The sequence below is a fragment of the Paramormyrops kingsleyae genome, chromosome 7 (genome assembly GCF_048594095.1).
Source record: "Paramormyrops kingsleyae isolate MSU_618 chromosome 7, PKINGS_0.4, whole genome shotgun sequence".
Taxonomy (NCBI): Eukaryota; Metazoa; Chordata; class Actinopteri; order Osteoglossiformes; family Mormyridae; genus Paramormyrops; species Paramormyrops kingsleyae.
Window position 1 is genome coordinate 11,028,161 of NC_132803.1, and position 21,895 is coordinate 11,050,055.

General features: G+C 48.9%; 1 protein-coding gene across 4 annotated transcripts in view; it reads left to right on the forward strand.

Moving 5' to 3' along the window:
* The window catches only part of unc5cb (unc-5 netrin receptor Cb), a 49,382-nt gene extending 29,157 nt beyond the window's left edge, over positions 1 to 20,225 (forward strand). The window contains exons 5-17 of one of the 4 annotated variants that reach the window (XM_023808239.2): positions 7,084 to 7,264; positions 7,428 to 7,595; positions 7,999 to 8,163; positions 10,258 to 10,314; positions 11,161 to 11,349; positions 11,671 to 12,018; positions 13,666 to 13,753; positions 13,907 to 14,075; positions 15,524 to 15,757; positions 17,933 to 18,082; positions 18,155 to 18,319; positions 18,399 to 18,577; positions 18,782 to 20,225. In XM_023808239.2, coding sequence (XP_023664007.1) covers positions 7,084 to 7,264; positions 7,428 to 7,595; positions 7,999 to 8,163; positions 10,258 to 10,314; positions 11,161 to 11,349; positions 11,671 to 12,018; positions 13,666 to 13,753; positions 13,907 to 14,075; positions 15,524 to 15,757; positions 17,933 to 18,082; positions 18,155 to 18,319; positions 18,399 to 18,577; positions 18,782 to 18,938 — 2,250 coding nt within the window. In that variant the 3' untranslated portion in view covers positions 18,939 to 20,225. Of the gene's footprint in view, positions 1 to 7,083; positions 7,265 to 7,427; positions 7,596 to 7,998; positions 8,164 to 10,257; positions 10,315 to 11,160; positions 11,350 to 11,670; positions 12,019 to 13,665; positions 13,754 to 13,906; positions 14,076 to 15,523; positions 15,758 to 17,932; positions 18,320 to 18,398; positions 18,578 to 18,781 lie in introns of all 4 variants that reach the window. The other 3 variants (XM_023808236.2, XM_023808240.2, XM_023808238.2) reach the window with 3 other exon arrangements.
* The last annotated feature ends 1,670 nt before the right edge of the window (positions 20,226 to 21,895 follow it).

Here is a 21,895-nt window from a genome sequence, read left to right on the forward strand (position 1 = left end):
CACCTTCTTGCATGTAAAGTGTATTTCCTTTTTTGGTGGGTGTAGCCTCGAGCCTTTTTCCCAGAGCTCTCTCAATGGCAATAAGCTCTGCTGTGTATCAGGAGTTACCTCTCCACTATCTTTAGGAATGCATGAGCTTATCCCTTCTTTGATATCTTCACGCTTGTATAATCCCACAAAAAAAGAAACAGTCAGGCTTTTGAAAGGGATGGAATTGCTCAGAATGGGAGTAACAGTCTCGGGATCACTGCAGCCTTAATTGCCTTAATCCTTGCAGGCAGAGTTGTAGGCAGGGCGATGCGGTAATCATCTCCGCTTTAGCGACGGGCCCTTTCCCTGCTGCTTTCCGCCCGCTGGGTCGGTCACGCTACGCTGCGGTCCTACAAGCCGCTCGCGATGAGACAGCACTGCTAACCCTTCCAGTATCGCTGCCTTTCATAGGCACGTATCCTCTCTCCTACCAGTTATTGGTAAATGTCTGAATGTTATTCATAAAACTGAGAAAAGGGAGACCTCGCATACCTGAAAGCTATCAGTCAGCCACAAACAGGGGCATTTCACTTTGATGTTAGCTAGAAATGTTTTTGGGGATCTCCATAGTGACTGGAACGAGATACCACTGGTGGGCAGTGGGGGATGATCTCTTTACATTAGCGGTTGGGGAGTGAGGGCCAATCCCACAGGCTGTGTCGCATTTAACTATTTTGGCGCTGTCAATCTGGAGAAAGGCACAGGCGGGGAAATAACCACCTCGGGTCCGTCGTGCATATTCTGGAAGCTGCTGAAATAGGACTGTCAGCCGGCCGTAAATCCTGCTTGGATGGGGTTCCAGCTGCACAGCTGTGGCTTTGAGGCCTGTCTACTTAGCCTGTGGATGAGAGCAGCAGGGCCACGGGGGAGAATCTGAATGTGCGATGCCTCTCTGTACTGCGGGGCCTTTTCAGCACCCCGAGACACCCGGCGTCAGCTAGCGGCTGGCTTTACAGCTTGTAAAAAAAAACCGGTATAAAACACTGGAATTCCTGTTGCTGATTGGCTGAACCGGTATGTTTATTACAAAAGGAGCCGCGACTGTTGGGGGTCATGTTCCGCTTATATATTGAGTGATTTCTTTGTGCGTATGGTTCAGCCGCAGCATTCTGTTGATTCCAAATCAACAGAATGGAGTATCTCTGGAGTATCATTATTTTTCTTTAGCTTCTTGGGTCAAAAAATGTTAACGCTGATAGCGATTCCCCTGAGGGATGTTTGAAGGGATTGACTTTAACCTGTTTCTGCAGTTCAGAAGTTGTTAGATTTTATTCCGAATTAATGTATGTTATAGGTGAAACATTTAGAATTACAAGTTCCCTTCTAGTCTTCTCAAAGGCAATGTGTTGTGCGTCAGTGTGGCAGATCGCTGTCCCCTTACCGCCATTAGGCTCCAGATCCCAGCGTGCGTCCATCCTTTAGAAACGCAGGACACCCTGGTTTTGTCTGTCGGGGTGGCACAGACTTTGCACAGACCTCGTCCCTACGGAAGACCGATGACAATCCATCTCACTCTGTAACTGTGCGAAGTCATATTCGGTTACAGTGAAGTACTACTCACCACAGAGAAGAACTACTTCATACTGACTAATGGCAAAACCCCCGAAATACCAGAAGGCCCGTGTTCTCGTCGCTGGAATGGTTCCACACCAGTGTTGGTTGCGGCTTTTGCTCTTTGTTCACGTTTTACTTCCAAATAAGGTTCTTCAATTGTGAGTCACTGGGGAGGAGGCACGAGACTGCAGATATTTTGTTTTTTGAATATGGGACAGCGCTTTAGAAGCCAAAGTGCAGAAATGGTTTGGTGTTTACTATGTCAGTTACTATGTTAGTTACTATGTTAGTGTCTCATCTAGTCTTTGAGAAGCTATTTTATTAGGGTTAGTGTCTTTGCAGCTATATTCTTGGGAAATTAGTGTGTCTTCATACAGCGTAAGTCCATGTTAGCGTGTCCGATCTTACGACACAAAGGAATGGTCGTCCAGTAGAGTAAATGGTTGACAGTATAGTCAATATTTCCCACAGACTCTTCTCTGGCCTGTAACACAATTCTGCTTTTCTTCGAAGCTGGGCCTCCCTGCTGAGTCACTGTCTTGTCGCCCATGACAACATGGCAGGACCCCGGTCCCCCAAGCAGATGCCTGATTGAAAATGGCTGCTGCCATGGCGATGGGTTGACATGCTCGCCAGCGTGCGGTCACCTCTGCCCCATGACCTGCCTTTTTACATAAAGGGCTGGGAGGAGTGATGTGACGTGTCAGGATGACAGTGGGGCAGAGGGAGCAGACAGGCTTTCTCTTAGTAAGGGGGTTTAAATGCACTTCAGGGGTCACCTCTGAAAAGGGTGAGGTTAAAAGACCCTGCTGGTGTGTGCCAGTCCTTTCAGCATCTTTGATGGGTGTGATGCTGCTCCGACTCCCAGTTTTGCCCGGCCGTTGTTATTACGTCACTCTTAGAGCGTTTTTCAGAGGAGAACAATCGACTTTCCCGTTGCGCTCTCTCTCTCTCCATGGTTTTCAAATGTTAATGAAAAATAAATCTTGGACTGCTTAGTCGCCTGAACGGTAGTCCTGATATAATATTTATTTGCAGCCGTGGAGCTGTTCTCTCTCGCCCCTAAGTCCGCCCCCCCCCCCCCCGTGGGACTTCATGCCCGTGTTGCTAATATCAGCACACGGGCCGAAACGAACACCCCAGGTTGTTTTCCTCCGACTGCGAAACCGGCGTTTTGAGAGCCGCTCCAGAGCACAGCGGGGCTCAGAACGGGGCTCGCTTCTTGGCCTAGTAGCTGGTGAGCAGATCCCCTCCAGAACATGCGGAAGCCATGAAACGCGAAGCCGCAGCCCCTTCCGTATGGAAATTTGTGGCTGGTCACAAGTTCATGCATTTTTCAGTTTTATTTCCCCCGTCAGAGCGGGAGAACGCGTACGCCCGAGACTGACCTCCTGCATTCATCTTTGACTCCATTAAGAGCCATTTCCTCTGGCATAGACCCTGGGCCCTTAATATCTGAATATCTAAGCTGAACGCTGAGGTGACCCACTGAGCACTGGGACGTCCCCGATACACACCAAGGTTCAGCTGTCTCTGACCTCTGGCTGGACATTTGGAGCCCTGTAGAGGTACAGATGGCCTACACTCTGGAAGGAGGAACATGGAGACCTCCTGTGAGACCAGACCAGCTGGACATAGTTTGTTGGAAGAGGAGGAGAACGGTGATGATGATGGTAATAATGGTGGTGATGGTGGTGGTCGTGTTAATAAAGATGATGATGATGTTCTGTCATCAAGAAGTGGTGCCAGTTCCTTCCAGCTCCCTCCCAGTTCCCTTCTCCATTATGCGCTGCACTGCAGCCTTGACACCACTCTGTTGATAGGTGTGTTTTATGGTGCTGGTTTGCACTTTATTTTTATGGCTTGGAAATTTCCAGTATATGTCGTGTTTCGTGTACTTTCCTCTTTTAACTCTGTCATTCTCACGTTAGTGTCTCCAGCATGTGTTCCTGACGTTTTTAGAGTTCGTTCCTCGCCCTGCTCTGAGAAGTGACCCCCCCCCCCACCCCCAGTTGAGACACACTGCCAGGCCGCTTATGTCTTGCGTTGCTGGCCCCCCAGGGCAGTGCTCACCATTAAATCTGCTTTATTAACTAATTCATCTGAAATGTCATCTTGCCCCTGCTCTCTACTCCTCTCTCAGCACTGGGTCAGCATTTATGTAACTTCCTTCTTGCATAAACAGTGTGTGAAAAGTGTTACGTAACACTTAACATACAGTATTTCATTTTTTAGAAATCCAGCATAAAATATGAACTATTACATGTAGTGTAAGTAGACATGTTAATGTGTGACTGGAGGCTTATGGATACAGCGAATCGCATTTCCACTTCACACAGTCTCTACTTAAAGTAGCCGTTCAAATTCTATCAGCTATCTAGCATTACAAATTAAAAGTGATATAAATCATTTATTTGTCTTATATAAAACTTATACAAGTTTTTTTAGCATCAGAATAGCTTGCATTGTATAGCTGTGTTCTCTCTATCCACTGCCCAGTCCTGTCTGTACCCTGTCCCCTCTATCCTCTGCCCAGTCCTGTCTGTACCCTGTCCCCTCTATCCTCTGCCCAGTCCTGTCTGTACCCTGTCCCCTCTATCCTCTGCCCAGTCATGTCTGTACCCTGTCCCTCTATCCTCTGCCCAGTCCTGTCTGTACCCTGTCCCCTCTATCCTCTGCCCAGTCCTGTCTGTACCCTGTCCCCTCTATCCTCTGCCCAGTCCTGTCTGTACCCTGTCCCCTCTATCCTCTGCCCAGTACTGTCTGTACCCTGTCCCCTCTATCCTCTACCCTGTCCTGTCTGTACCCTGTCCCCTCTATCCTCTACCCTGTCCTGTCTGTACCCTGTCCCCTCTATCCTCTACCCTGTCCTGTCTGTACCCTGTCCCCTCTATCCTCTACCTTGTCCTGTCTGTACCCTGTCCCCTCAATCCCCTACCCTATCCTGTCTGTACCCTGTCCCCTCTATCCTCTGCCCTGTCCTGTCTGTACCCTGTCCCCTCTATCCTCTACCCTGTTCTCTCTGTACCCTGTCCCCTCAATCCCCTACACTGTCCTGTCTGTACCCTGTCCCCTCTATCCTCTACACTGTCCTGTCTGTACCCTGTCCCCTCTATCCTCTACCCTGTCCTGTCTGTACCCTGTCCCCTCTATCCTCTACCCTGTCCTGTCTGTACCCTGTCCCCTCTTTCGTCTGCTCTTCGTGTCTGAACCCTGTCCCCTCTGTGCTCTACCCTGTCCGGTCTGTACTCTGTCCCCTCTATCCTCTACCCTGTCCTTTCTGTACCCTGTCCGATCTGTTGTCTGCCCTACCTGTCTGAACCCTGTCCCCTCTTTCTTCTACCCTGTCCTGTCTGTACTCTGTCCCATCTCTGTCTCCTGTCCTATCCATCCTCTACCCTGTCCTGTCTGTACCCTGTCCCTCTATCCTCTGCCCAGTCCTGTCTGTACCCTGTCCCTCTGTCCTCTACCCTGTCCTGTCTGTGCTCTGTCCCGTCTCTGTCTCCTGTCCTCTCCATCCCCAGCTCTCTGTTATCTATCCTCTGTTCTGTCTGCTCTCTGTCTTCTGTGCTGCCCCCTGTGGGCTGGAGCAGTTCTGATGAATTTTGAGAAATTCAGCTGGCCCTGAAGTACCCAATTCATTAAAACATTAAGATGCACAAAGATATTAAGAAAACACAAGAATTGAGAAAACTATCATGTTTTATTAAAGTTTTCACTTTTTTCATTGTTTTGTGTTATTATTTTGTTTGTAATTCTTTTTACATTTTTGGATTGTGTTGTGTTTTGCCCTTCCAGGCCACCATACATATTCCCCTCTCAGTCACCTGCTTCTGGAGAACTTGATCCGCATTGATAATTAAGACTGGGGCAGACTGTCACTAACAGGACCATTTCCCAGTAACCGTACGGTCTTTGAAACTATTGCAGAGGTGCTGAGTCAGTTCTGTGGTCATTTCTGAGGCTGTACTTTTCTGGCAGCTGTCATGTTTAGTGTCTGCCTTTCCCTGTGTGTGAGCTTCGAATTACAGCCACTGTTCCTCTTTGTCCGTGTTCTCTGTGTTTGACAAACACTGACATGATTTTTGGGATGGTTCCCCTTAACACATTAAATAATTTTGCAGGTCTGACACACCTGCAATTCAGACACTGGCAATTTGGGCTCTTTGAAACCCTGTTAGCTGCCTGATTTTGCTTTGTAAACTTGGATATCAAAGACCTCTTTTATACTAACTGTACTCAGCAATCACCCTAATGTGACTCACCTGTGTAACCGTGTTTTATTTCCTTCATGGTTAAAATCCTCTTTTATGCATGCCCATCAGACTGACATCGATTAATTGTGGTGGGTAAATCAATATGGATCTTAAAGAAAAACTATGAAGAAAATTGCTCCTTGTAGCGTCATGCTTGTAGACATCCTTAGGCTGGTGTTGTTCCTAAGGATCTGTCGGTTCTCCCGACCTTCTGAGATCGGGTCCCCTCTATCCCAGCAGCGGCAGAGGGGTTTGGCCGCCTGTCCTTCTGGGTTTCTGGACAGGATATAGTTTGTAGAGTGCTGAGTACTGGCGCAGAGGAGCCGTCTGTGGTCAACTGACGTGGCGTGGATAAGAGTGGCCAGGATGCTCTAACGCATGCCGGCTTGTAGTGTCACCCTCCATGTTACGGATGAGCTGCATCCTGTTGTGGGGCTTTGATGAGAAGCGACAGTCATGTCAACCCTGAGGGTTTACGAGCTGCAAAGCTGATCATCCCGTCTCCTCCATGCACTGCAGTGATTCTGCTCGGACCTCGAGTACACACACCTCCTGGGGGCCTTGGTAACGGCCTTGGAGATACTTTTGTCCATATAGTGTATTGGGACACCTGGCCATTACACCTACTGGAACTTTTATGACATCCCATTCTAAATCCATAGACATCGATATGGAGTTGCCCCCCCCCCCTGTCACTCTTGTGGGAAGGCTTTCCACAAGATTTTGGATTGGAGAAGAGCATTTCTGAGGTCAGGCACTGATGTTGGAAGTAAAGACCTGGCTCACAATCTCTGTTCTAGTTAATCGTCAAGGTGTTTGATGGGGTTGAGGTCGGGGCCCTGTGTGGGCCAGTCAAGTTCTTCAGCAAACTCAACCAACCATGTCTCTATGGACTTTATTTTGTGCACTGGGGCACAGTCATGCTGGAACAGAAAATGGCTGGAACAGAAAAGGGCTGTCCCGAAACTGTTCACACAGAGCTGGAATCATACGATTGTCCAGAATGTCTGGGATGCATATGTCCCAGGACTTTTACTTTTGTAATAGTGTACATTGGACAAAGAGTAGCGTGGACAAAGGCTGAGACGTTTAGAAAACTCAAAATACGAAGATTCAAAGACTAACAGTGTGTAATTCAGAGATGCTGTTTCACCTTGGCTCTTTTTCATGGTTAGGATTTGCCATTTTCCTGGGACCCTTGCGATCATCTCCTCTTCCTCTGTTCTCTTCGTCACTTCTCCAGGTTGAGTGGCTGAAGAACGAGGAGCCGATCGATCCGGCGGGCGATCGGAACTTCTACATCACCATCGACTACAACCTGATCATCAAGCAGGCCCGTCTCTCCGACACAGCCAACTACACCTGCGTAGCCAAGAATGTGGTGGCCAGGAGGAAGAGTACCACGGCCACCGTCATCGTCTATGGTGTGAGACGTGGGGTTGAGTTTCGTTTCTGTAGTATTCACCCACTCCGGGCCGGGCCGGATCTCTCTCCTCCGAGTAATGCTTGCAAGCGTATGCATGAGTGTTCCACAGGTTGCAGCTTTGGGGTGACCCTCACTCCCATGCTATCTCACCATCCCCGCAGTGAATGGCGGCTGGTCCATGTGGACCGAGTGGTCAGCATGCAGCAGCCGCTGTGGGCGGGGCTACCAGAAGCGAACCCGCAGCTGCACCAATCCCACCCCTCTCAATGGGGGCAGCATCTGTGAGGGACAGTCTGTCCAGAAGCTGGCCTGTACCTCTCTCTGTGCAGGTATGGCATTCATCACTGTGTGTCCCCGTCCATCCCCGTATGTCCCCGTGTGTCTTTGTGTATCCGTGTCTTTTTCTGTCCATCCCTGTCTGTAATCTGTGTACCAGCCTGTCCCTCTGCGTCCCTGTCTGACCTTATGTGTTTCAGTCCATCCATGTAGGTCCCTGTCCATCCATGTAGGTCCCTGTCCATCCATGTAGGTCACTGTCCATCCATGTAGGTCCCTGTCCATCCATGTAGGTCCCCGTCTATCCCTGTTTGTCCCTATCCATTCTCATGGGACCTTGGGCATCTCCGTAGGTTATTGTGTATCCCCATGGATCCCTGGGTATCCCTGTCCTCCTCCATATGTGCCTGAACCCCAGTTTACCCCCCACCCCTGCCTTTCTTGTCTCCCCCATAGTGGACGGGCTCTGGACAGAGTGGAGCAAGTGGTCCACCTGTGGCACAGAGTGCACCCACTGGCGCCGGCGGGAATGCAGCGCCCCCACCCCAAAAAATGGGGGCAAGGACTGCGAGGGTGTGCTGCTGCAATCACAGAACTGCACCGATGGGCTGTGCATGCAGAGTGAGTTGCCTTCCTCTCAATCCACCTGCGAAACGTGCTATGGCCGCAGTGCTCTGACTCAGGGATCTGAGACTGCAGGCATGGAGTCAGTGTGGCTCAGGCGGAGGCTCTTTTCGGCTGCAGTGCTCTGACTCGGGGTTGTGGGACTGCAGACATGCAGTCAGTGTGGCAGCTCTTTATGGTCACAGTGCTCTGAGTCGGGGATCGTGGAGTCAGTGTGGCCCAGACAGACTGCTCTTTATTGCCCCAGTGCTCTGACTTGGGGATCAGGGAGTCAGTGTAGCCCAGACAGGTTACTCCTTACAGCCGGAGGCAGGGGCCCTGGGCCAGGAATCGTTCCATTCATCTTTCTTTTCCCCTGGAAAATGTAACAAACCTAATCTGCGCATACGAAAGGGTGGGGGCCTTTGTGGGTGCAGGAGGTGGTATCCGTCTCAGTTCTGGCTGGTTTCTCTGGGCGTGGGGTGTGTTCCTCTGAGTGTGTTCCGGTGACGTGCCACAGTGACGTGCGCAGGCAGGGCCCATTTCCCAGACACTCGCTCCGAGTCCGCGGGCTTTGGCGAGCTGTGATTAACATGGTGTTTCAAGTAATTAGAGCCGGATCACTGTACGGAATTACAGGGCTGTGGGTAAAAAATATGTCCCTGAACTGTTACCCACCCACTTTTCTTTTTGTCTTGGTTTAATCTTTAATGTAGGTTCATAAGTCAGTGCTCTTCTGAATCACAAGCGTAATTGTCCATGGGTAACTCTGATTAATTTTCACTGGAGAACCTTTCCACAAAAGGAGGATATAATCCTTCTCAGCTTCTTTTCTTTTTATCCCATTCCGTCTTTATCTAACAGCTTTAGAAGCTGAACTTAACTGATGCAGCCACAGTGAATAGACATTGTGTGTCAATGAGAAATAACAGTATTATTCTCTGTAAGCTGCCCGGCTCTCGGCCAGAGTGTCCGTCTGTCTTTGTTTGTTTGTTTTTGTTTGCATGTTTGTTTGTCGTTCTGTCTGTACAGACTGCAAGCATTTGTACTGCGTCACTGTCACTGCCAGCCAAGCCCCAGGTAAGCCTTACAGGAGGACTGTCTTGGCTGGCTAAGCTTTGGGTTTGCAGTAAGATCATTTATTCTTCCAGCTGTCCAGTGTTTTGTTTTATTTCCTCATTATCTCTGTCTCCCCCCCACACACAATAAAAGGCTAGTGAATAAATTAAACAAGAGATTAGGCTTGTCTTACTTACTCACTGGATAATAGCTGTGATCCCTTTAAACGGGCATCCGTAATGAGCAGAAGGCAGGGTGATGTGGTTCCCGTAATCTCAGACTGAAGATAAAGAGATTCTCCTCCTGGACAATGTAGAGATCTATTTTTGGACACATCTGAGCCTTTGGTGAGATTTTTAAGTGTTTTTTTTTTCCCCCTAGCAAAATTCTGAGAAATGTGATGGCAAACGCTGCACTAGAAGCATGTCTCACATTCACATGTACACATGCATACACATGCACACGCTCACACACGCACACAGACCTGTAATCATATCTTTGTGGGGACCGCTCATTAATTTCTATGGGAAAAATGTTAATGCTAACTATGACAAACTTAACCCCTACCCAGCCCTAACCATAGCTGTAAGTAACCAAACAAAATACAAGAGTTTTTTGCATTTTTAGTTTTTTGATTGCAGAAAATTGAGTTTTTCCTGAAAAAATGTCCCCACAAGGTCAAAATTAATTTCTATCAAAATGTGAGGACATTTGGTCCCTGCAATGATGTATATACATGCCCACACACAGGATCCAGCTTGCATGTGGCTCTGGAGCCCCTTTCCTGTGGGGCTATGGCCGGCCCCCGTATGTCCCCCTGTCACATTACTGGGGCGTCCATGTTCTAAATGAGCCCGGCACTCACCTGGGAGGAAAGGCTTCCTGAGCTCTGCGGAGGTGCTGTCAGCTCTCAGGCTCGGTGATGAGATTAACGCGGAGCGTGAAGTGCTGCTGATCGTTGGTCACGGCAAGCCGGATTGGTCCCGTGATGGGGAATGAGGGGGGTGGTCTCGTCCAGTCATCATACATGCCTTCCCTCTCTCCCTCTCCAAGGTTCGTTATATCAGATGTCAGCTGAGCCTGACGCCAAGAATGGTGTTGGATTTTCATGTGAGTTCTTCAGCCCCGTTTTATTTGCTTCCTGTCTCCTCCATGTCTTCCTTTGCAGTTCCCATCCTCTTTCCGTTCATTTAATTTCTCCCCCTGTCTTTGGTCGGGCTCACAGTCTCTGCTCGCTCTGTCCCATCACCGGTGACATGGACTCCCAAGCTTTGCACCTGTCTGTGCGTGTCCTCAGTCGAGCTGGGATGCTGGGAATCATGTCCCTGGCGTGGAGAGACATGCTTCAGTACTCCCGTGGGATCGCGTTGTTAACTTGCTGATCGAGGGAAGCCACACAGTGCTTCTGTGCCTCTAGGTGTCACATGCCACCCTAACCACTGCTCCAGTGGCTGATGTGAACCATCTAAAGTTGGACTCTCTCCTCCATGAGCTGCTGCTGGTGTCCAGGAGAATGAGACCCAGTGCCCACAATCTCTGTGATCAGGGCTCTCTGGCTCCCCCTACAGGACCAATGCAGGCAGCGGTTCATGGCACAAAAGGGAAATAACAAAGATTTTAGTCCATGAACTTGGGTGCTTCTGCACAAGGCTTTACTCTCTGAACTCTCTATATGTATCATGCTGCACCTGTGTCTGTGGTAAATGATGATGGTTATTACCTCTTCAAGGGTTTGTACGACCAAACTCGGTGTAATAACCAAAGGCTAAAGCAAGAGATGATCTGTCTCTCTGGTCCGCCGTAGGTTCAGTGTTTTTGTGCGAGTCGCGTGTTGGTCCAGCTGGTCGCCCCTGTGTGCTCTGCAGCTCTGTGTGTTGACAGCAGTGTTGGTATCTCGACACTTTCGTTGGGTTCAGCTTCAGCACCCTTGGGCTTACCTTCGCTCTTCCCCCACAGCCGCCCCCAGCACGGATGAGGTGGCGCTCTACGCCGGCATCCTCACCGCCGTCCTCATGTGCCTGGCCGTCTCCGCTGTAGTGGCATTCCTCATCTACCGCAGGAACCGGCACAGCTTCAGCTCAGAGGTCGACTCGTCGGTGCTCAGTGGGGGATTCCAGCCGATCCACCTTAAGACCAGCCGGACAGGTGAGCACAGGGCACCATGACGATGGGCGAATAGGGTTGGCATTGGCCAGAGAAGGTGCGGAGCTCGTCAGGGAGTCCTATTACCAGGGGTTCTCAAACAACCCCCATTCATACCCTCTCCAACTGAGGTGCTGCAATGTCTAAGCTTTCATGGATGTAGATGTAGGTGTTGACAGTATGACCTCAGAGTTTAGCCCTGCCTCTATGGCTCTTGCAGAATTTTTTGGAATTTGGCACCAAAGATGAATCTGCTCATGGACGTTAGTGGGAATTTATGCTTGCATGTAGTCAGAGTTTTATTTAGACTTTCATGCCCCCCAGCTGAGCTGTTGACGACCCCCCCAGACCTGACGTCTGCGGCAGCCATGTACCGCAGGCCTGTCTACGCCCTCCACGAATCCTCCGACAAGATTCCCATGACCACCTCGCCTCTGCTTGACTCTCTGCCCAACTTGAAGATCAAAGTGTACAGCTCGCCTGGCCTGGCTCCCTCCCAGGATGAGCTCTCGGACCCGGGCTCAGGGGGCTCCCCAAAGATCACCAACCCCCTGCTGGATGCAGAGATCATGACCTTGCGCAACCAAAGCTTAGCTCGAATCCGTGACCCCTCATGTACCGCCCTTGGGACCTTCAACTCTCTGGGAGGGCACCTCATCGTGCCCAACTCAGGTATGTGTTGGGCGTCACTGGGGACATCTGTGTAGAAATGGCTCCATCTGTGCCTCTCTTCATGCCTCGGCCCCTGCTTTGGTTTGTGCCTGTGTCCCTGTCTGTCCATGTCCTTGTCTGTCCCTCTATCCATGGCTCTGTCCATGTCAATGCCCATGTTTCTGTCTATGTCCCTGTCCATACCTCTGTCCCTGCCTCTGCACATATCTCTATGCCTGTACCCATGGTCCTCTCACTGTCTCTGTCCGTCTCTGAGGGAGCATTCGAGAGCATGATTTAAGTGTTTCTAAAAGGATCATTAATACTTGCACTCTATTATTATTTTTATCTGAGTGGTATTAATATGAGTCATTGTTCATTTAACTTTCTTATACAGAACAGCCCCAACTGTAAAATCTCTCAAAAAGAGTTAAGACATAATGTTAGGAGATGATGAGTCACCCTTCAAACAGCTCTGTCCAGCCTATGCCATAAATGGTCTCAGCCAAAAGTATGTCCAGTTGTCTCTCAGGAACTGGGAAGAAAGCCTCTGATTGAGACGGTTCATTTTCTGTTTCGATCTGTTTATAACGCCCTTCCGAACATAGCTGGCTTTGGCAGAGATTAAACAGGATCTTTAATAGATGCATGAGAAGGTCTGAATGGAGGTTTGAAAGCATGTATGTAGCTGTCCATGGAAAGCGAGTGTGGCGATGGACCACTGATAGTAAATCGCACATGACTAAAATGATACAGCGTCCTCTAGAGTCTTGCAGGCCTTCTGCAGAACAGGATTAAAAAACGAGGGTGATTCTGATGGAAGCCTAGCGTGCATCCAGTCTTCCAGCACCATCCTCCTCCGCCTGCTCAGTGTTTCCGGAGCGTCTGGCTTCCTCCCTTCCCCACGCACACCACCATGGAAAGCCTGGCACCCTACGGGTCCCCAGAGGATGAGAGGAGAGAGTTGGCTTGGTGGAAGGACCCGCACCACGTGTCCGTGACGGTGCCGTGTGAGCGGCTGCCAGCCTGTGCAGCAGCCAGCCAGCTCATTTCTGGATCAAGAGCTTCCTGAAAATCAGAGATGCCTGATACCCACCGCCTACCTGCTTTAATTAATAGCAGCGCTCTAGTCCTGCTTGGTTTAGCAGATAGACTGCAGTATCTCCTGCGTCATATTCCCCACACATGCAGTAGAGATCTTTAGAGCAGAGAATAGGACTTTTTAAATATTTTATGTGCAAAGTGCTTGGTTGTGAAGTGTCTGGGAGCCAGTGGCAGGTCTGCACCTGGTGACATTTATAGACTAACGGTTGTATTTGCAGCAGGATCATTAACGGCCATGGAAGCACCCGGTCCTGGGGTTTGCTCTGTTTCTCTGGGAGGGGTTATCCACCAGATTTCACCTCCGCTGCGTGCTGAGCTTCGAGAAGTAGAGACGGAGAACCTCCTTCAGGAGGACGCGCGCACGATCGCTGAGCTTGCTCCACGGGCATTTTCTCCACCGCTCACCCAGAAAAAAAGGACGGGACACATTATTTAACGGAAGCGAGGGATAGATGTTTGGGCTGCCTCAGCGAGCAGGGGTGGCATGTGGGCCGTGGAGCTGGTGCCGCGTGTGGTGGGCATTGGGGGGCGGACGTGACGAGAGAACCACTCTCTCTCCTCCAGGAGTCAGTCTGCTGATCCCGGCTGGAGCCGTACCCCAGGGCAGGGTGTATGAGATGTTCGTGACCGTGCACAGGAAGGAGAGCATGAGGTAAGCCCACCCCTATCCGAGTTCTTTCACCTGACAGTATGAACAATTCATTTCAGCACAACAACAGCGATAGACTGATCGTGTTTACCGCAGCTACAGGCCTGTGGCTAAACTGAGATGAATGTCATGTGTTGTCTGCCCCCCCCCCCCCAGACCTCCAGTAGAAGAGGGAGAGACAGTTCTGAGCCCAGTGATCAGCTGTGGACCCCCCGGGGCCCTCCTGAACAGGCCTGTGATTCTCACCATGCATCACTGCGCTGAGGCTTGGAGCCTGGACTGGCAGATTCAGCTGAAGAACCAGTGTGCCCATGGCGAGTGGGAGGTGAGGCACTCTGGGCTCGAGCAGCTTGAGGCTCCAGGGTGAGGGGTTGCTGTTGGCCTCTGTTCAGGGCTGCAGTCTGTCTGGTCATCAGGTTAGTGGTATCAATGCCCCCTAGTGGCAGAGAGACAGATTGATGCAGATTCAATGGCATAGTTAAAAAAGTAAAATGAATGTTATTACTACGTGTGTTAAAGAGAGCAGATGCTGACCTTTCTTTTAGTAAACAAAACACACCTTTATAAGTAGGAGTACATTATCTGCCCTTTCTATATCCTCCAAGGTTGAGGAAGGAAGCATTTGATAATCCTTTTTAAGTCTATGAATGGTCATGTTTCCCCATTATCCTGAACAACTTCCCAGAATACCTTTCAGTACAACCCTTCACTGATAAATGCAGTGTCAGAATGCTATTTACTGATGGAACAATGCATGCCTGCATCACTCGCCCCCTAGTGGAGCTTCTGAGCCATGCACTTCATGTCGCCCAGACAGAATGATTAATTTGCTGTGTGATTTGGCTGTATTTCAGCTGTTACTGCCAGTGAGTGCGCTTGCTGTCAAATGAAAATAGCCATTAGTAGTTGGGGACTGTACATCGTCGGGCTAAAAAGATTGCGGACGGGCAGTTTTAACTGGAGTGACGTTTGGACACTGTCCCTCAGTCTCTGATGGAGAGACTGGGTTAGTTATCAGTCTCAAATGAATACGGGCCAGGAGTATGTGTGGGACCGCTGTGTGAATATGCTATAGAAGAGATCGATGTAAATGTGCTTCGCGAAATGCTTTATGAGTTATGGGCCCCTGAAAAATTCAAGCTGTTCAGTCACAGAAGTCAGAGTAAAATTAATGTCTGTGAGCATATTAGTGCAGGGAAAGCAGGCCTAGTTAATCAGCATAAAATTGGCAGAAGGTATCAATCAAAAGAGACACACGGCAGGTATCCCACAAGTGATGGAGTCCGAGTGCCATTACTGGAAGATTGCATCACATCGGCAGCTGGAAGGAGCCGGGGAGGCGTTGCGGAGCGCTGCAGAGGGGGTGTGTGGGAAAAGGAGGTAGATCGTTTGGTTATGCCTGAACTGCATCAAATATCCAGGACACGGAGAGACAGCTGTTTGTGCTCTCAGCTCAGACGGCCCCTCTTCGAAAAATGTAGTGATTGTCATTCATATGCGATAAGTGGTGACTTGGGTCAAGGCAGCACCAAACGCACACAGAGTCATTAACAGGAAGAGTCGCTAAAGGCCCCTGCTCATGATTTCTCTGCCCCTGAGGTGTGATATTGAGGCCAGAAAGCAGTCATCGCATTGCCATTGTATCGTCCTTCATTTCTATTCACTCTCGTAACTGACTGTCTGCTCTAAATGTGTCCGCACTGAGCAGATGGATCCTGGGGGGGTCCCTCTAGCCCCTCCTTTCTAAGCCTGTGTCTGCTCATGTCTGCCCAGGATGTGGTGGTGGTGGGGGAGGAGAGCTACAGCACACCCTGCTACATCCAGATGAACGAGGAGGCTTGTCACATCCTGACGGAGACGCTGGGAACCTACTGCCTGCTGGGCAGGTCGCTCAGCAAGGCGTCGGCCAAGCGGCTGAAGCTGGCCGCCTTCGGGCCCCTGGTCTGCAGCGCCCTGGACTACCACATCCGCGTCTACTGCCTGGACGACACTCAGGACACTCTCAAGGTAGGGGAGCACCGGGGACACCAGCGCTGGGTGCCAGGCATCGCGTGAGGTTGTCGGGTTCATTGGGTTTGGCATGAGCGTTGCTCTGTCGCCCTCTAGAGTCATGCAGCCGTACTGCTGTCGGAGACTATTGCGTTCACCTACGGTTTGCCGCAAACGTAACCAATAAAGGAGATGTATGAGTCCCTTTGGGGCCTGTTTCCATGTTTAGTGCCTGATTACTTAGCCATACGTGCTGCTTCTTGAAATGTTATCGAGGGCAACAGCCTGAAACGTTGGACGCGCGCTCAGTGAGGTGGGTAATCACCTGGCCAGCCTCAGTAAGCCTCGGGGCTCATTCACACCAGTTATATGCGACTGTACTTTTAATGTCCAAACCATCCATGGTAAATTACGCTCAGAAGCCCAGCGGCTGCAGACATCGGGGCCTGGCTTCACTGAGCAGTGCTGGCAAGGCGTTAGACAGACAGGTGCTACGTGGTCACCGGGTGAAAGGCCAGCGCTGTGTGCAGTGCATCACAATGGCCGCTTAGACACCCGGGGAAGATGGTACCACAGCGCCACCATGCTGTTGTCCTGCCACCTAGAGGACACAAGTGGGTATTACAAGCAGCGTTCATTAATCCAGTAAGTTAAGAGAGGCGCTCATTCAAGGCGGCCATGCTTTGGGGTGACGGTCAGATGGAGGAGCATTAATGGGAACCGTCACCAGCATTTAACCTCCTCACAATGCAGCGGTGGCCAAGACGCCGGTCACATCGTCACATGTCAGCTGAGCCTGTTTGCATCCCTCCCATTGGGGATGGGTGTCGGACTCCCTGTACATTGAAAATGTGCATTAAGTACTAAAATTAGGCTTCACACAGAGGTGTTTCTCATACACGTACAAGCGATGCTGGTTTGAGCCAATAGAAGTTCAAAAGATTCTATTAAACACTATATGGATAAAAGTATTGACGTCTGACTGTTACGGCACAGGACCTTATATGACGTCCTATTCTGAATCCATAGGCATCGATATGGAGTTGGTCTCCCCTTTGCAGCTATAACAGCTGCCAGTCCTCTGGGAAGGCTTTCCACAAGATTTTGGAGAGTGTCTGTGGGAATTTTTGCCCATTCATCCATAATAGCATTTGTAAGATCAAGCACTGATGTTGGACTTTTCAGGCCTAGCTCACAATCTCCATTCTATAGTTCATCCCAAAGGTGCTCGATGGAGTTGAGGTCAGGGCTCTGTGCAGGCCAGTCAAGTTCTTCCACACCAAACTCACCCAACCATCTCTTTATGTACCTTGCTTCGTGCACTAGGGCACAGTCATGCTGGAACAGAAAAGATAGATCTAGCATGGAAGAAATTTCATGAACTGACTTACTGCAAAGGTGGCATTGTACCACGCTTGAATTCACTGAGCTCTTGAAATGACCCATTCTTTCACAAATATTTGTAAACCTGACTGCATGGCTAGGTGCTTGATTTTATGCACCTCTGGCAATGGGTCTGAATGAAACACTGAATTTAATTAAGAGATGTGTCCATTTAGTGTTTGTTCAGGTACATTATAGAAGCAAGTGTGTGTGTGTGTGTGTGCGCGCATAAAGTTTTATCATTTAAATGTGGTTTATAGGCCTTATGAAGTGGTTTAACACTGGTACATTAAACTGTAGTCAAAAGTTCACCAGAGCGCAGTCCTAACACAGGGTTTGTACCATTTTAATAATTAATAATTGATACTGACTCTTTAACAGAGGTTTTTAGGATTTTTTTTGGGATTTTTTTCAGTGAAAACTAATCTTAAGCATCTTAATTAGATTATTTTAAGTGTAATGTTTTATAATTATTTATGCATTTTTTACCTTATTGATTGTTCAGTCTCTTTTACTGTCTATTTGCCCTTGCAATAAATATAGCTCTAACTGCTGGCATTGTGTTAAAAATAAACATAACTAACTAGCAGATGCGGATATGATCCTGATCCTGATCCTGAACCTAGCCCTATCCTTGAGAGGGGGTGACCCTAACCAAAACACTGCAGTGAATGCTGCCAGCTTGCTGAAGGACCATGTGTGCATCTGTCTGTCCAGTTGGGATCTCATCAGTTGGGATGGATTTTGCTCATGTTGAGTAGTCTGTCTTCTACCAGCTGGGCTGTTCATCCCCCATTGCTGATCTCACAGGAGGTCCTGCAGATGGAGAAGCAGATGGGTGGCAAGTTGCTGGATGAACCGAAGACCTTGACCTTCAAGGACAGCAGCCACAACCTCCGGCTGTCCATCCATGACATCCCTCCGACTCTGTGGAAGAGCAAACTGCTGGCCAAGTACCAGGTGAGGCCGCGTAGAGTGGGAGGGGCCATGGCCGGAACTCCCAGGCCTGATGTCCATCTCTGTCCGCGACAGGAGCTGTCGTTCTCTCAGGTGTGGAACGGCAGCCAGCACTGCTTGCACTGCATCTTCTCACTGGAGCGCTCCAGCTTCCGGGTGACGGAGCTCGCCTGTCAGCTGTGCGTGCGCCAGGTGGAGGGCGAGGGCCAGATCTTCCAGCTCTACAGCACCCTGTCGGAGGTGAGTGAGTCTGCCCGGCACATGCCCTCTGCATATCACTCAGGATTTGGTCCTTCAGCTCAACTCTCATCTCCTGCAGAACACCCAGAGCATCGAGACCTCGCTGCTCGATCCGGCCAGCAGCATCACCACGCTGGTGGGCCCCAGCGCCTTCCGGATCCCGCTTTCCATCCGGCAGAAGCTCTGCAGCAGCCTGGATGCCCCCCCACCGCGGGGCAATGATTGGAGAATGCTGGCACGCAAGCTCAACCTGGACAGGTTAACCACGCCTAGCGTGTGGGCAGGGGGATTGTTACTCGCTGGAATTCAGCATGTATTGATGGTAGCAGATTGGGGAGGAACGACCGTAAAGAGATGGAGGAATTTCTGGATAGTGGAACATTTGCTATGCAGTTTAGTTGATGTGGCACTGGATCGCAGAGCTAGCTCCCATAACAGTTCATAACCAATTTTTTCTTGCAGGTATCTGAACTACTTTGCCACCAAGTCAAGTCCAACTGGCGTGATCTTAGACCTGTGGGAGGCCCAGCACTTTCCTGACGGCAATCTAAACCGGCTGGCCGCTGTGCTGGAGGAGATGGGGCGCCATTGCAGCACCTCCAGCGTGCCAGATCTCTGACATCAGCAAAAAGCCCCGGACTGGCCGATCGACCGCACCTGGCATTTGAGGCTCATGCGGCCTTGGAGAGCAGCGGGCGAATGCGGTCCAGTCACTAAAGTCACAGTAAAACTCCAGAATAGAAGTCCAGCTTTGTTTCGATGGATCAAGATGAAACCAATTACCACCAAATGCAAATGGGACTTTGTTGCTTGGACCACAGAGTCCTTGGTAGATATTTCTTAACCTTGATAGTTTCTGAGGAAACGGAATGTCCTCTTGTCCATATATGTGGATGCCGGGCTGCTCTGGACAGTGCAGCATGTGGACCCTTTGGTCAGGTGCAGGTATATGAGCCTTGATGCACTCGGAGTCCCCTTTGTGCCACATACGGTCATATTAGACCATCTGACTTGCATACAGCACTTAGGACTTCAAGTGGTCACTGTTTTTAAATCATCACCTTTTGTATACGCATTATACTTCTTATGAATTTTATATTTAATATAACTTGCTTTTCCACTTTCTCTTGTTACATGATGCCATCTAGTGGACATATGCAGGGACTACATCTGCTGGCAGACTAGGTTATTGTTCAAACCTGTAAATAGCAAAACTGATTTTGGGGGGTCTGCTGAAGGGAATTAGTCCACTTTTTCTATGGTCATTTTTCTAAATTGAGCCCTTCGTGGGACATGCGGGTGATGTGGACACTAGTGATGGTAAAAACAACCCGTCATGAACCATTTGTGGTATCTCTTGACCCCACTAGATGGTGCTCTTGGCTTGGTTTGGAGGTTTGCTTTGAACCCTTTTTTGAGCAGACAGCACGTAGTGGGGTCAGGAAATACAGCAAATGGTTCATGAAGTCTTGTTTTTGCCATCACTAGTGGACAGACCAGGGGGACATCACACTTGCCTGGATCTGCCCTGAACATCTAACTGCCGTGGTTCAGTGTCCTCCTAGTGTGGGTTGGACTATCCTTGTTCCACATCACCTTTGCCTTCTGAAGACTGCATGTTAGCCTCTACTAGACTAAACCTAAACAGGTAAACTTTGGTATGATGGTGATGATGTACAGCTGTCCAGGTCACTGTTTGTAGGATGTTCTTCACTCTCCTGCTGAGATGTCACCTTTTCTGTCTATGCAAACCTGCTGGCAAAGCCTGGCCACCCCAATGCTCGTCCTGTTGCCATATCTGCGATCTGCTCTGTGGGATCTACACGCTCCCTGTAAATGCTGACGTATCCTCTTTCAGGGCTCTGTACAAATGTAAGGTTTAAATAAGCAATAAATTATATTTATAAGCAAGACCCAGCAAACCTTTCAAGCTGATAGTGTGTATCTGTGCAGCTGATGGTATGTACAGCACTATGCCAGAGTCGTTCATTCTCTATGGGAGGGTGCGTTGGCAGGCGGGGAGGAGCGGCGCCGCTAGGCACGATTTGGGCGGGGAGAACGTAAAAAGGAAGCTGATGCCCGGCCAACTTTATGGTGATTAGCTATAATGCGGTTCGGCGACAACCAATCAGATTGTAGAGAGTTCCACAAAACACTTGCGTGTAAACTTTTGTTTCGACAGTCCCCAAGCACCGTGGGGGTATAAACCACGAGACGGAATTCATCTCCACACGGCATTTTACCCTCTAGACACTAAAAAAATACCCGTGTTTAGGCGGCATAAAACTGCATTTAAAAAAAAAACAATATAGACATGCATTATTTTACCGCGTCAACACGCAGTCTTTGAATACTGAGATATACCTAGGCTAATACTTTGCTATTCAAGGGCAAAAGTTTCAGTTTGTAGTGCATTATATTGGTTGCCGTATTATAATATTTGGCTTTTTAATCATAGATACTGAAATTTAAATTTTGTGGAAATTTCAACGAAGAGAAGAGTTTTGTCTGATACGCTGAATTAATATGTCTGAGTTGGAGTGAAGAGCAAAATAGACGGAGTTCAAGACCCGGACAGCCAAATATAAAACTATATAAACAACACGTTATATATTTCCATTAACATATCCATTATCTAATCTGTTGAACGCACATTCAAATCTACATGCGTTAATTTTACGTTCATGTATTTTTTTTGCTGGCATTAAAGCGCGTGTTTGATACAGGGACAAAAACATTAAAAAGAGGCATAGACCAAGATGTTTGAAATTGATTATCCAGATGAGTTGGTGGAGTGCATAATATTTTTTGTGGGGAACAAAAGAAGGAAATCAAATACTATTTTGGCGCCACAGAATGCAAACTATTGCAAATTGTCAGTAACTTTAACGTTACTTATAGAAGTAGTGTTTGCATAATTACGTGTGATTTGGCAAATTATAGCCTATCGGTAGTCAGTACCAAGACAAGTTACAAGTTTGCTTTGCGGGCCGATTTAACAAATCTGAGAGACCTCGCATTGTGAACAACATTGTCGGTCCCATCTACACCGTCCAGCTCAGAGAGCGTTCCCTACCGTTGCAGACAGGGCGGCCAGAGCAAACGCTGTGCTCTCGCCTGCTCGGTGTGAACGTACGGTAAGGCAGTCAAAGAAAGCGTTTATAGCTATTAATCTGAGTACTAAGTGCATATTTGCTCAGAAAATAACACGATTTACTATTAACCTTAGAATATATGCAAATTAACTAACACAATAAAAACGAACAAGAATGTCGTCTGATCCCTAAATGTTACTGATATCTTGTTGGAACACTTTGGTTCCCAAACCTCTCGTCAGGGGCACCCCAGGAATTCAATGAATTCACTAAATTTCACCTCCAGCAAAATTAACTGATTAACTTGGGTAGTCAAATAGCTTGATAAGGAACCGATTAGCCAGACAATGTGGGATATGATCCAGTCAAAAAATGCACTAGTATATTGGATGGTTGCTGAAATACTGGGGTGATTTTAGGAGAGGTTTTAAAACGATTAAGCTGAGACACTTTGGCACATAATATCATAGTTTTTTATAAA